The sequence below is a fragment of the Corythoichthys intestinalis genome, chromosome 3 (assembly GCF_030265065.1).
Source record: "Corythoichthys intestinalis isolate RoL2023-P3 chromosome 3, ASM3026506v1, whole genome shotgun sequence".
In the NCBI taxonomy this organism is placed as follows: domain Eukaryota; kingdom Metazoa; phylum Chordata; class Actinopteri; order Syngnathiformes; family Syngnathidae; genus Corythoichthys; species Corythoichthys intestinalis.
The window spans coordinates 9023051-9037776 of NC_080397.1; the positions used below are offsets into that span (position 1 = coordinate 9023051).

The 14726-nt window shown below is 39.9% G+C and overlaps 1 protein-coding gene across 3 annotated transcripts in view; it reads left to right on the top strand.

Annotated features, from left to right (window-relative positions):
* bmp1a (bone morphogenetic protein 1a) overlaps positions 1-14726 on the top strand; it is an 86700-nt gene that overhangs the window by 41589 nt on the left and 30385 nt on the right. For all 3 annotated transcript variants that reach the window (XM_057833032.1, XM_057833033.1, XM_057833030.1), the window contains one exon: positions 13103-13227. In XM_057833032.1, coding sequence (XP_057689015.1) covers positions 13103-13227 — 125 coding nt within the window. The remainder of the gene's footprint in view (positions 1-13102; positions 13228-14726) is intronic.

Below are 14726 nucleotides of genomic sequence, written 5' to 3' on the forward strand. Positions count from 1 at the left end.
TTTCTTTTCAGGCTCACTGCACTTAATTCATTTGCAGCTATGGTTGCCAACTCACTGAACAAAAGGGACACCTCAATGCAAGGGCGTAGGTTTGGTCTCAACATTGGTAGGGACAGTATAACAGCATAACCTCCATGTACACTTTTTGCTGGGGAAGGGGCATTAATAAAACCAAACAGATTCGGTGAAAGGGGGTCAGGGCCACGTTTCTCACAAATATAAACCTAATTAATTGATAGGCTAAATGATCAATGCAAAATAAATCTATTGACATATACTTTCTTGTGTATTGGTTCAGGTGATACACCGTTGATCCAATACTTTGTTTTAAAAAATCTACTACAACTGCAAGAAACATTTTGAAAACTTAGAGAATAAATGTCTGGATATTTGAACAAAATGAAAAAATTATTTTAACATAAACAATAAATACAATGTGTTAACAATCTTTTAACCATCCAGGAATGCAAAACATAAACATTTGTCTTAAAGGGCAGGTAAAGAGCTTTTCGGATTTTGGTATAATTTTACAAATATAAACTTTAAACGAGTTCGTTGAAATAACCATGTTATTTCAAACGTGTAACTTCGAGGATAATTTGCGTTGTTTTTTAGCTCTCCGTCAATACTGCAATCCCAAACCCAGAAGTGTGACATAAATTCCCAAACTCAACAGAAAACTATCCACAGCGAGCATAGCAGCAGCAACGATATCAGTGATATTTCCGCCGAAAGTGAACATTTAGGACCGCTCTTTCGTGACGCTAACGATGGCAAAGGCTCCCAGGAAAGATTATCTACAATTAATCCCTACATGTTTGAACCTGAGGCGTCAGATGACGACGATTTACTCGGCACAGCAGACGTTGATGATGACGCCCGTTTGCAGCTCGACACTTTACGAAAGGAAGAGTGGTAGGCCTATGTCTAGCATCGTGATTTCTATCTGAACCTTTCTTTCCCCAATGATTCTGTGATATGATTATCAGTAATTACAAAAACAGACGAGTAGTTATATAGATCTCGTAGTAAATGTATCAAATTGACATGATTAGACAACCCGTCAGCTGTCTAATGACAGGCAAGCAAAAACAACAAAAAAACAGTTTCGATCAAGTAATGTATCAAATTGACATGAATAGACAACCTGTCAGCTGTCTAATGACAGGCAAGCAACAAAATGAAAAGAAAACAGGTCGCACTTCACCAAACAGGCAGTTAGTTTTGCCTTCCTATATCAACAGAATTGCATCAAATTTTAGAATTACAAAAGCCAGTAAGGGTCTACTTATGTCGAAAAACCGAGGTTGTATGCTCCTAAGCTTTCAAAGCTGTCGTCGCTGAATTGTTGAAAACAAAGATTCAATCGAGGAGCCCGGGAGAAGTTCTTCCGCTTGACTCTTACAAAAGATGTCTAAATCCTTGCAGAAGAAGTTATTTTGGGCCACTCAAAAAGTCTCAAGCCTTCGTGTGAGCATTTTATCACTACAAATCGAGATGGCATGATGAATCTCGTGAGGAAATGCCCAGAAAATGTTTGCAATATATGGCGAGGATAGCGTGGTGCAATACTTTCGTATTAGAGTACTGGCGAAGTCTTCGGGAATTGACGTCGTCAGATAGCAGCCAGCTGCAAGGCGCGTCCCTCTTTGCTAAGGTGTTGCCAATGGCAGTAACACAAAACTACGCGGTCAATTCAAAAAATGTTTTTGTAATGTGAGTTTTGAGACAGTGAATGATGCATTCAATACAATTTCACAGAGTAAAACGCTCATGAATTGAAATCTTCACCTGCCCTTTAACACCAATCAGTTTAAATTGCCATTATCATCGGAGAAAATGTTTCAAAATGGGGGAAATCCCCGTTGCTTCATATGAAAGTCATGCACCTCAAAACTATATACAATCGTGTTGTAGTACCCCACCAATGGGAGCGTCTCGTTGCTGTATGAAACGCACCAATAGGAGTGTCGCGCTGACACATCACTACGGCGTCGACAGTAGTCCTAGTTACACAACAATACATTTCTGTTAAATTATTTTTTAATTTTACAATTTTGTGCGCTGCATAGATTTTGTTGTATGCTGAGTACCGTATGTGCAAGCAGTGTATGATTTGCGCAACATTGATTGCATCCAGGTCAAGAAATTTCATATTCATACACAAACCCCTTTGGAACATTATTGGCAAGAAATATAACCCCCAAAAAATACGTTTGGAAAATATATCTTAGAGAAGATGGGGAAAAAAAGAAAAGATTCTTCACCCCCCCTCCCCCCCAAAAAAAAAAAAAAAAAAAATTCTTATTGCTAATGTTTCATGGAAGAAGCCATTGACTCGTGTACAAAAATGAACCCTGGTCCTGGTTAAAAAAAATGGATTGAAATGAATAGAAAACCAAATTAGAAAAAAGAAATCATGAAAATATAGAGATCTAACGATATGAAAAGATAAGAAAAATGGCTTTTTAAATTTTTTTTTTGAACTGAATGATCATGTTTTAGTGCAATGATGGCAATAAACATCTAAACCATTTTGACTGAGGGGGAACAATCACTGTTGGCCTCTCCCAGTCAAAATGGATTAGACGTTTATCACAGTTAATGGCAGTGAATAAGTTAACTTACAGTACATCATTCATTCATTCATACAATACATTATCATTATTAGAAGACATTCTTATTTGAAAAATTTTTTTAAAAAAATTAATCGTTTCAATAGACATATTACTCTCCAGCAGTCAGTCTAGCAGCGCGAGCAGTTGTAGCACATTGTTATTTTTGTGCTACATGGGGTACAGAATGTTTTGAAAACGAGAGCAGTAAAGAGCTTGACATTTTGAAAAACAGCCAGCAAAATGTCCTCGAGCCAACAGACCATTGTCAGTGAAACCATGTGGAGCTCTTGAGTGAAGTCAACTTTGACAACAATCAAACATTTTCATACACTGGCCAAATTATGGAATTAAAAAGCTGCATGAACGTTTCTTTTCATGTAAAAGCCAAGTTTTCATAGCTATATATTAGGTATCTGGGATGTACAAGCCACTTCCCACAGCTTGTTCAAATTAAATCTGCTCTACGCTTTACTGCAGACCTCGTAAAGCAGCATCAACCCCACGCAGCAACAGTGCCTCTGCTTTATCATGGCAAAATGACTGTGCGCCACTTTCAGGGCTACGTGCAATCGCTCGTAAAAGTTTTTCTTCTACCTCGTTATTCCGTGAAAAGTCTTTTTGAAGATATTTTAATGATCTGTAACAAGATGCTGAAGCTTTAGCTTTGGACTCAATTTCAAGGTGTTTTAACACCTTAACCGATCCTGTTAAAATGATGGCAAATGTAAAACTGATAATTATGTTTGAACCAGTGGCTCTTTGAGCTTTTTACGCCACCTGAGCAAGTGGGCCATTTCAAATTATAAAGAGTTTATCAGTGGGTAAACTTACATGGACGAAATGTTCTTAATCAGATCAGTATTTGGATTAAAATATGATCGGATGCAGTTTTCATGGACACTAAAAATATTTGGACTTGCGTGTTCCTGCATTTGAATGTCAGTAGGAATCGGCATGAACCACCCCTCTCGTTCGGAATAGAATGTTCATCGGAATGGGTTAGATCGGGTTAGAATTTCCGAATGGGGTGTGTACATGAAGCATTTTTATTTCGGTCAGGTTTTTAATCTGAATAAAAGTGCCCAAGTAAATGTACCCACAGTCTGTGTGCGTGGGTATAACTATTTTCACAAAATGCCTGTAATCATAAGTGGTCTCATTTTGTTGTTATACAATACATTCATTCATTTTCCATGCCGCTTATTCCTCACGAGGGTCACGGAGGTGCTGGAGCCTATCCCAGCTAACTTCGGGCAGTAGGCAGGGGACACCCTGAATTGGTTGCCAGCCAATCGCAGGGCACAGGGAGACACACAACCATTCACGCACACACTCACACCTACGGACAATTTAGAGTGTTCAATCAGCCTACCATGCATGTTTTTGGGATGTGGGAGGAAACCGGAGTTCCCGGAGGAAACCCACGCAGGCACGGGGAGAACATGCAAACTCCACACAGGAAGGCCGAAGCCCGGGATTGAACCCTTGATCTCAGAACTGTGAGGCAGACGTGCTAACCACTCAGCCACCGTGCCGCCGTTATACAATACATGACCAGATTATTTATGATAGGTGTTAAAGGTCCCTCTAATTTGTGTAATTGCAATGACTTGATTTTAGTGAGGTTGGTACACAGAATGATTGATCCATGAATGCAACTGTGTTAAAAATTCTGTGATAACAAACACTGTTCAGGATATGCAGTGGTATGAAAAAGTATCTGGACCTTTTGGAATTTCCCACATTTCTGCATAAAATCACCATCAAATGTGATCTGATCTTTGTCAAAATCACACAGATGAAAAAATTGTCTGCTTTAACTAAAATCACCCAAACATTTATAGGTTTTCATATTTTAATGAGAATAGTATGCAAACAATGACAGAAGGGGGAAAATAAGTCCCTTAGGGGGCTTCAAAAGCAATTGAAACCGGTTTTTACCAAACAATTTAAGTCAGGTGTGTGCCCAATCACTGATGAGTGGTTTAAAGCTGCCCTGTCCACTATAAAAAACACACCTGTTAAGAATTGTCTAGATGAGAAGCATTGTCTTATGTGCATCATGGCGCGGTCAAAAGAGCTGTCTGAAGACCTGCGATCAAAGATTGTTGATTTGTATAAAGCTGGGGAAGGATACGAAACCATCTCTAAAGGTCTGGATGTTCATCAATCGACGGTCAGAGAAGCTGTCTACAAATGTACAACTATTGCTTCTCTACCAAGGAGTGGCCGTCCACCAAAGATGAGGCCAAGAGTACAGCGCAGAATATTTAGAGAGGTCAAAAAGAACCCCAGAGTGTCTGCTAAAGACTTACAGAAATCACTGGCACAGTCCAATATTTCTGTGCACACATCAACTACATGTAAAACTATGGCCAATAATGGTGTTCATGGGAGGACTCCAAAGAGGAAGCAACTGCTGTCTAGAAAATAAAACATTGTTGCTCGTTTATATTCGCATAGTTGAATTATATGGGTGTAACACACAACATCAAGTGTGGAGGAAAAATGGAACAGCTCACCAACATCAACACCTCATCCCTACTGTGAAGCATGGTGGAGGGAGCACCATGATTTGGGGCCGTTTTGCTGCCTCAGGGCCTGTACAACTTGTCATTAACGGAAGAATGAATTCCAAAGTTTATCAGGATGTTTTGCAGAAAAACCTGAGGCCATTTGTCAGACAGTTGAAGCTAATCAGATGATTGAGGCTGCATCAAGACAATGATCCTAAACACAGAAGTAAATCAACTTCCGAATGTTTTCCGAGAACAAAATACATGTCCAGAACCCCATCGAGATGCTGTGGCATGACCTATAGACAGCAATGCATGTCAGACATCCTAGGAATCTGTCGAAAATACAGCAGTTTTGTAGAGAAGAATGGGCCAAGATTAGTCCTGATCGATGTGTCAGACTGATCTGCAGCTACAGGAAGCTTATTTCTGTCAAAAGGGGGGCCACAAAATATTAAATGTGATGGTTCACTTACTTATTTTTCTCCCTTCTGTCATTGTTTGCATACTATCCTCATTAAAATATGAAAACCTATAAATGTATGGGTGGTTTTAGTTAAAGCAGACACGTTTTTTTCATCTGTGTGATTTTGAAAGATTAAATCACATTTGATGGTAATTTTATGCAGAAATGTGAGAAATTCCAAAAGGTTCAGATACTTTTTCATACCAATGTATAAGTAAATCTAGTGAAATAAAAAACAATTGTTGAGCATTTTCCTCCCCCCTCCTGATCGACTGTCACAAGTTGAAAAAACCATGTAGGAAGGAAATGTGTCAGATCGTTCTTTTTAGTCATCAAGTTGCATTTCGAAAAGCCATTGTCATTGTTTTGTAAGAGTTGTGACTAATTCCATCGTTCGCTGTAGTGTGCAGAAAGCAGTTCCAGTGTGAAAATTCTATGAAACAGCTGAACTTCATTTTGAGTGAATCAAAGGCTCTTTCAACTGCGTAAGATACAGCATGTGCTGACATTCCCAATTACAGTATAAGAGGGTAAGCAATCATGTTTCAGTGCCATTGACAGCAAGCAAGGGATGTCCATTGCTGTCAATGTCAGTGATTGACATTAAAACAACACTGACGAACTGACCTCTTGCCTGTGTCATATAGATAAACAGAGGAAATGGGGCTACAGCTGCAGTCAACAATCCTTCCAAACGATGCGGGTTCCTACCTTAAATAAAATGAGTTTGACATGGTGCAGCTAGAGTGGGTGTAATTTGATATCTGGTCACACACAACTCAAAATAACAAAATGAGTGAGCCTGGACTATGGACTATCATCACTACCCAAGTCTGATATGAGAACCAGCTGTTAGCCGCTCTTTTGTTCTCCAAGTACCACAATGTCTTTCCAGTGCCTTGCGTTAGCCTCCCGGTGTACGCGTCCCCTCCCAGATCAGCTGCTCTGCTCTTTGCAAGCAAAGAGATTCCAGGAAGCAGAGAGAGAATCTTTGTCCAAACACACTCTGTGGCTGGGTCGAAGCCAATGTACAGAGCTTCCTGCCATGTGTATAGGTCAGGAATGTGCTTCACTTAGTATAGAGGTGAAATTCGCTTTTGTTTGTTTACACTTTCTACTCTTAAAGGAAAATAATGTAAAGCATAGAAGAGTATTTACCATGGGCTTAAAACTGTGTTTTCTACACTTTGATTCATTAAATAACTTTTTCAAATGTGACAGTTGCATAATATCGCTTAAGAAATGAATATTCCAAGTGGGTATGATGGACGTGAAATAGCAATGTTGGCTCTTGGCCCCACTGTGGCATCTTGTCTGTCTATCAGATCCACTACACACTCTCATCTCTAGCTTCTCCGCAAAGTATGACAGCCAAAATATCCTACTCGCAGCGCGCCTGTGCCACACAGCAGCTAATGAATTAAACAGCGAGACCTCAGCTGAAGTTCAAGCAGTCCAAATTGGGAAGTTATGTTAGCATATCATAGCCATGGCCCTCCTTGATACATCATTACAATATAGGCAATATTAAAATAAAATCTGGAGTGCAGGGGAAGTGAACCTAGAATAGGAAGAATATGCTCCCTCTTAAGTGTTCTAAGTGCCTTTCACAAACATATCCCGGTAAATTCCCGTGTAAGGTGATGCGGAATTTACTCGCGTCATTGCTTTCATGCATGTAGAGAAGCCCCGAGAATGACACGGTTTGGACGCTTTCACAGACTTGTCCTGTGTTGCCCACTGGCGCTCTTTGTGTGGGGAGCGCTGCTGGTGCGATTTTATAACCCGGACATTTCGTCATTTATGCTCGGCATCGGCTGTCACAATGTTGGTCAAATCGTGTTTTGTTACAGAACCGGTTGTGGGAGTGTTTCCGGCGTCGTAACTGCAGCCAATTCAAGCTCATCAAGACTGTATCATAGGCTTCATAATGATATTGATGGGACACGGGCCGATTAATAGGGGGCCTATCTCCGTCAAAGCTGACTGAGTGGAAACACAATGAGCTTTTTATGTTGAAAATTCTTGTGACTAAATGCTTAAATCCCTGAATTCTTTATAGATATGGACGTAAAGCAGTCTCGATTCTTAGTTAGAAGTAAAAAAAAAGAACGTGCAGTTAGCATTTATTTTACGTAAATATGTTGAATGTGCTGCTAGGCTCATTGTGGCGCCGCCTTGTCACCACAAAGAGATTTTTACGTTGAAAATTCTTGTGAATAAATGCTTAAATCCCTGAATTCCAAATACATATGGACGTAAAACAGTCTTGATTCTTTGTAAAAGAGCAAAGACCGGGCAGTTAGCATTTATTTTGCGTAAATATGTCAAAAGTGATGCAAGTCTGTTAGCCAATGTGGCGGCCCCCTTAGTACAACAAATTCCGGCGTCGTAACTGCAGTCAATTCAAGCTCATCAAGACTGTATCATAGGCTTCATAATGATATTGATGGGACACGGGGCCGATTAATAGGGGGCCTATCTCCGTCAAAGCTGACTGAGTGGAAACACAGACAATGAGCTTTTTGCGTTGAAAATTCTTGTGAATAAATCCTTAAATCCCTGAATTCTTTATAGATATGAACGTAAAACAGTCTGGATTCTTGGTTAAAAGCAAAAAAAACAAAAACAAAAAAAACGGGCAGTTAGCATTTATTTTACGTAAATATGTCGAATGTACTGCTAGTCTTAAAGTCATTGTGGCGCCACCTTGTCACCACAAAGAGCTTTTTACATTGAAATTCTTGTGAATAAGTGCTTAAATACCTGAAGTCTTCATAGATATGGATGTAAAAAAAAGTCAATTCTTGGTTAAAAGCAACAAAAATACAAATAATGGGCAGTTAACATTTATTTTACGTAAATATGTCGAATGTGCTGCTTGTCTTTAAGTCACTTTGGCGCCGCCTCGTCACCACAAAGAGCTTTTTTTTTACATTTGAAATTCTTGTGAAGAAATGCTTAAATCCCTGAATTCTTTATAGATATGGACGTAAAACAGTCTCGATTCTTGGTTAAAAGCAAAAAAAAAAAAAAAAAAAAAAAAAAAAAGACGGTTAGCATTTCTTTTACGTAAATATGTCAAAAGTGATGCAAGTCTGTTAGCCAATGTGGCAGCCCCTTTGGTACAACAAATAGCTTTACACAAATCAGCAATGTGAGGTGTAGAACCCAGTATTATGTGAATCACTTGTAAATAGATATGTTGACATCCTATTCTATGCTGCCTGATCGCTAATCCTGGCACCGATAGCTTCTCTACTTGAATGTGTCTAATTGCAACCAGTCATGCTTGAATCCCATCAGATGTGTGATAGTCCTGCAGGCGATAGGAAATGCTACATGGAGGCCGCCCCAGGGTCACGGCCCCTCCCCTTACGATTCTGTGGACAACAACATAATATTTTCAGATATTCCAAAGTCTTCCACGATTCGATTCTATCCAATACAAGGGCCTTTGATCGATGTATTGATCCAGATCCATGTATCTTTACACCCCTACTAACAAAAAATCCAAAATCCCCCCCAAAAAATCCACTTAGGCAATGCGGAACCATTTGATGACCCTGAGAAAACCCTCTGCAGCTGATGTGTTAGTACGACTTTAGTCAGAAAAGTTGATCCTCCAGTGGTCTGCAGTTTTTTTAGTCACTCTGGGTCAAGATTTGGATTTAACCTCATGATCTCCAAAGTTCTGTGGCAACTATCTACACAATGGGCCAGCTTTAAAGTATGTTAGGCTGATAATCTCCCTTGGTCTGTTTTCACTTCAGCGCTGGTTCTGTCTCAATTTGTGGATTTGTGTTGATCAGTTAAAGACATGAATGGAATTGCTGCCACTGCTAAGGAATGTTTCACACAGCTCTATTTGAAGACTGTTAGCTTTTCACAAGTCATTCCGAGCACATTTTCCTATGTTCTGATTGGTCAATACACCGATGTCAGTGTCCATCTATGTCCATTATTAGCTTGCGTCTTTGCTGTCTGTTGTACAGTAAATCACCGTGGGAAGCCACGACATTCACTATGGGTATTGTTTGGACAATTTCATGGTTCTTCGTAATGTTTTGCCATCTTCTACGGACAAGCGTGGCTCGACGCCATGGTTTTGTCTTGTGTTACGTTAGTCCAAGATGGAGTCCTTTACTCCAAAATGTTTTTTTTCAATCAGTCGGTGGAGCGCGGCCAACTCAAATAGAGACCTGCCAGTGTGCTCTTTGTCTCCACTGACACTGGCAAGAGTGGAGTTTTTAACAGAGAACCAGCACACGGACTTGTGGAGGCTCAAAGAGAGACAAGCAAGCAGGAAGAGTCTAAACTGTTAGTTCAGGCTGCAGTGTTTGCACATGCCTGGCATTGATAGGCATGTCACCATGGGAACGACCAGGGAACCAGGCCGCTGCTCGCCACTACTCGGAGAAAAATGGAGATGAGAAACTAGCAAAGTGTCAAGAGAGAGACGGCAGTGTGAAAAGAGTCTTTCAGGACTCGCTGTTCTCTCTGGGTCTTTTGTAGAACTGTATATGCTACACCTGACCTTTTGGTAAAAGCTGCCTCCTCCACATAACAATATGAAAATGATAAGCAGGTTGGTCATGTGTATTGTACAATTCATTTTTTATACAGTGGCATAAAAAAGTATCTGAACCTTTTGGAATTTCTCACATTTCTACATAAAATCACCATTAAATGTGAGCTGATGTTTGTCAAAATCACACAGATGTAAAAACAGTGTCTGCTTTAACTAAAGCCACCCAAACATTTATAGTTTTTTATACTTTAATGAGTATAGTATGCAAACAATGATGGAAGGGGAAAAGTAACTGAACCATCACATTTAATATTTTGTGGCCCCCACTTTGGCAGCAATAACTTCAACCAGATGCTTCCTATAGCTGCAAATCAGTCTGGCACATCGATCAGGACTTGTTTTGGCCCATTCTTCTCTGCAAAACTGCTATAGTTCAGTCAGATTCCTGGGATGTCTGGCATGAATCTCTGTCTTTAGGTTATGCCAGCATCTGAATGAGGTTCAAGTCTGGACTTTGACTTGGCCACTCTAGAACGTGTATTTTGTTCTTCTGAGACCATTCTGAAGTTGATTTACTTCAGTTTTGGATCATTATCTTGTTGCAGCATCCATCCTCTTTTTACCTTCAACTGTTTGACAGACGGCCTCAGGTTTTTCTGCAAAACATTCTGATAAAGTTTTGAATCCATTCTTTAATGAATGTTGTTGAATGCAAGTTGTCCAGGCCCTGAGGTAGCAAAACCGCCCCAAATCATGATGCTCCCTCCACCATGCTTCACGGTGGGGATGAGGTGTTGATGTTGGTGAGCTGTTCCGTTTTTCCTCCACACATGACGTTGTGTGTTACTCCCAAACAATTCAACTTTAGTTTCATCAGTCCGCAAAATATTTAGCAAAACTTCTGTGAAGTGTCCAAGTGCCTTTTTGCGAATATTAAACGAGCAACAATGTTTTTGTTAGACAGCAGTGGCTTCCTCTGTGGAGTCTTCCCATGAACACCATTCTTGGCCATAGTTTTACAAATAGTTGATGTGTGCACAGAGATATTGGACTGTGCCAGTGATTTCTGTAAGTCTTTAGCAGACACTCTAGGGTTCTTTTTTTCCTCTCTGAGTATTCTGTGCTGAACTCTTGGCATCGTCTTTGCTGGACGGCCACTCCTTGGGAGAGAAGCAGCAGTGCCAAACTCTCCGTTTGTAGACAACTTCTCTGACTGTCGATTGATGAACATCCAGACTTTTAAAGATGGTTTTGTATCCTTTCCCAGCATTATACAAATCAACAATCCTTTATCGCAGGTCTTCAGAAAGCTCTTTTGACCGAGCCATGATGCACATTAGACAATGCTTCTCATCAAGACAATTCTTACCAGGTGTGTGTTTTATAGTGGGCAGGGCATCTGTAAACCACTCATCAGGGATTGGGCACACACCTGACTTAAATTGTTTGGTAAAAATTGGTTTCAATTGCTCTTTAAGTTTCCTTAGGCAGAGGGTTCACTTACTTATTTTTCCCCCTTCTGCCATTTTTTTCATGCTATCCTCATTAAAATATAAAAACATATAAATGTTTGGGTGGTTTTAGTTAACCAAGACACTGTTTTTAAATCTGTGTGATTTTGACAGACATAAGATCACATTTGATGGTGATTTTATGCAGAAATGTGAGAAATTATAAAAGGTTCAGATACTTTTTCATACCACTGTATGTGGAATGTTTGCCTACAGTTCCCTATTTGGCACGCTTTAGATTTATGTAATTATTGGTGATTCTTTAGGTGTGGCTGTGCGTGTTGATTCAGGTGAATAATGAGTTATGATGAGTAAGCCAGGAATGTGATGAGTGGCCATTATTTAGGAATAAATGAATGAGCGCAGAATAATGGTGTATCTTTTGGTTTTGAAACCGTTTCTTGCACAAGTGTAGATTTTATGGCGTTTGTGTTGAACTCATTGCCTGCCATTGATGGTGATAGACAAACCAGTTTTGCTCTAAAAATGAGCAGTTTTTACATTCACTACATAGTAACTTTGGCAAATTACCACTCACCAAACTGAAACTAAGCAAGCAAACATATCGACAAGGTTCCTACTGTTTTATTAGCTGTAATGTCATTCCATAAATTGACTGGCATGACGGCGATAGTAGTCCAATCCAATCAATTAATGTCTCCCAGCCCCCTCCCAGTAAAAATGAATTGGACATCTATCGCTGTCAGTGGCACTGAAACATCATCATTCAATATCACCCATCCCAGTTCAAATGGATTTGACATCTATCACTGTCAGTGGCAGTAAAAAGTTGATTTTCAAATAAATATTTGCGATATGCCCGTTCTTGGTGGCAGTGAACTTAACGCAGTTTTGTTTTGGACACTAAAACCAAATAACAGCAACAAATGTAGTGAAAAATATAATACTTAGTCACACTTCTTTTTTAGCTACTTTACTGAGTCTCTTAAAATAGTTGTGTCATCGCTGTCCATTAAAAAGCAGTCATCTCTTTAAATTTTCAATGTTATTTTGGACAGTCTAAAATATAGCCTAAAAGTTCTGTTTAAAAAAAAAAAGGGGGGGGGGGGGGGGTCACGGAATGTGGAGATACCTGCAAAAGTCCAAGGTGTTCAAATGGAAACAAAAACTCAAACGCATCAAAAACCGAATGAAAGTAATAAGCAGTACAAGAAAATCCATGCAGTTTTTTTTTAACAGTGGTTTAAAGGCACGGGTAGTTATTGCTGTGGGGTCAACGGGTTCGCACAACAATTTCGTAGTCGCTAAGCGCTCTGAAGTTCAAACTGGATTAAAATGCAGCCTGACTATTACTGAGCAGGCTTTTTGCTTATTTTGTACAGTACATATTGTTTTCATTCATTCTTAAATTCCGTACACTGTGCTACTTTTCACCCCAAATCCTTTGGGCTCTCAGGGGTCATGTGGCACTCATGTCTTTCTCCCTTTCTGCATGACAGGGGCATCTTCCTGGACACTATCCTGCCGCGCTACGATGTGAACGGCGTGCGACCACCCATTGGCCAGAGAACTAGACTTAGCAAAGGGGATATCGCACAGGCTCGCAAACTCTACAAATGCTCCAGTAAGACCAAAACGGCAGATCCTGTCTGCTGTGGACTTTTTTTTCTTTTTCCCTCTGTCTATTTTTGCACATGTGTGAGAGATCTGCAGTTGTCCCGCTTTCTCTCGATGCATCTCCTACTGGGTGGGAATAGCCAATCCACTACTTATTGATGTGGTGTGGTTTCTTGGCTACAACATCCCAGACTCCCAAGTGGAGATGAGTGTAAACACTACCCGGCAACAGGAAGTCATCGCAGATAGACGCTGGTCATGAGAGGACAATGACTAACAAAGTGGAGCGTTCCACTGCGAGGAGTTGCATAAGCATGTTGCTTTTGCGAAACACTTTGTTTACACTGCGAGATGTAAACAGGCTTGATGTTTCGTTAACTTTCGTGCATTAGGAACAGACCTCTGCTGAATAGATTTGATGTCATGCAGTTAATTATAGGTCAGGCTAGGATAGCTGAACTGTCAAAGTCAAACCAGCTGCTGAGGCTTTACAGTCAAGGCTCGAGTTGGCGCTTTTCAACCTTAAATGGACCTATATAGAGATTACTGTATATACAGTACATCTGTGTTTGCGCTACGTCATCTTACTCAATGACAGTCTTGGAAGAAGAAGCTCACATGTGATGTGGCAGCAGTCATGTGTTCCTGGAAACCAACAAAAACCTTCCCGGCTATGGAACTCCCATTCATGTCACATTCCTGGAAATTCTTGTCATCCCCTAAGTGTGCCCCCCCCCCAAGTGCTTTTAAATGGTTTTGCATTATGGCCCTTAACTTGTTCCTTCCTTGTTAACATAAACATTTGGGAAGGTGTTTTCATTTCTCCTGCTAAATGAAATGGGGTTAAAACAACAAGGGGCCACAATGAAGGGGCCTCACTTCGCAAGATACAAATCAGCTGTTTCACCTAATTTAACAGACAAGACTTTTATTATGTGAATAACACAAAATTTATTTTTCGAATCTGGAAAAATGGAGAAAAGCGTCAATAAAAAAATGTATTCATAGGGAGTGGTCATTTGACATGGGTGGACAGACATTTTATCAATGCTGCTATTATTTTAACCAATCCAATGCGAATATTCCAGATTGCCTGCCCTTCCTTGTGATGCCATTAATATCCATTGTTACATGCACCTGCTCTGTTAAAAAAAACAAAAAAGGTAAAACTTTATTTGACAGCAAGGTCAGCGTCACTAGACTTAATACAATAGCGGGGCCCTAGTGAGTAAGCAAATATATATATATTTTTTAGCACTTATCAATAAAAAAAAAGTAAGAAATAGTGCTTTAAACTATATACATTGTATCACAAAAGTGAGTACACCCCTCGCAATTCTGCAGATATTTAAGTATATCTTTTCATGGGACAACACTGACAAAATGACACTTTGGCACAGTGAAAAGTAGTCTGTGTGCAACTTATATAATAGTTAATTTATTTTCCCCTCAAAATAACTCTAAATGTAGCCATTAATATCTAAACTCCTGGCAACAAAAGTGACT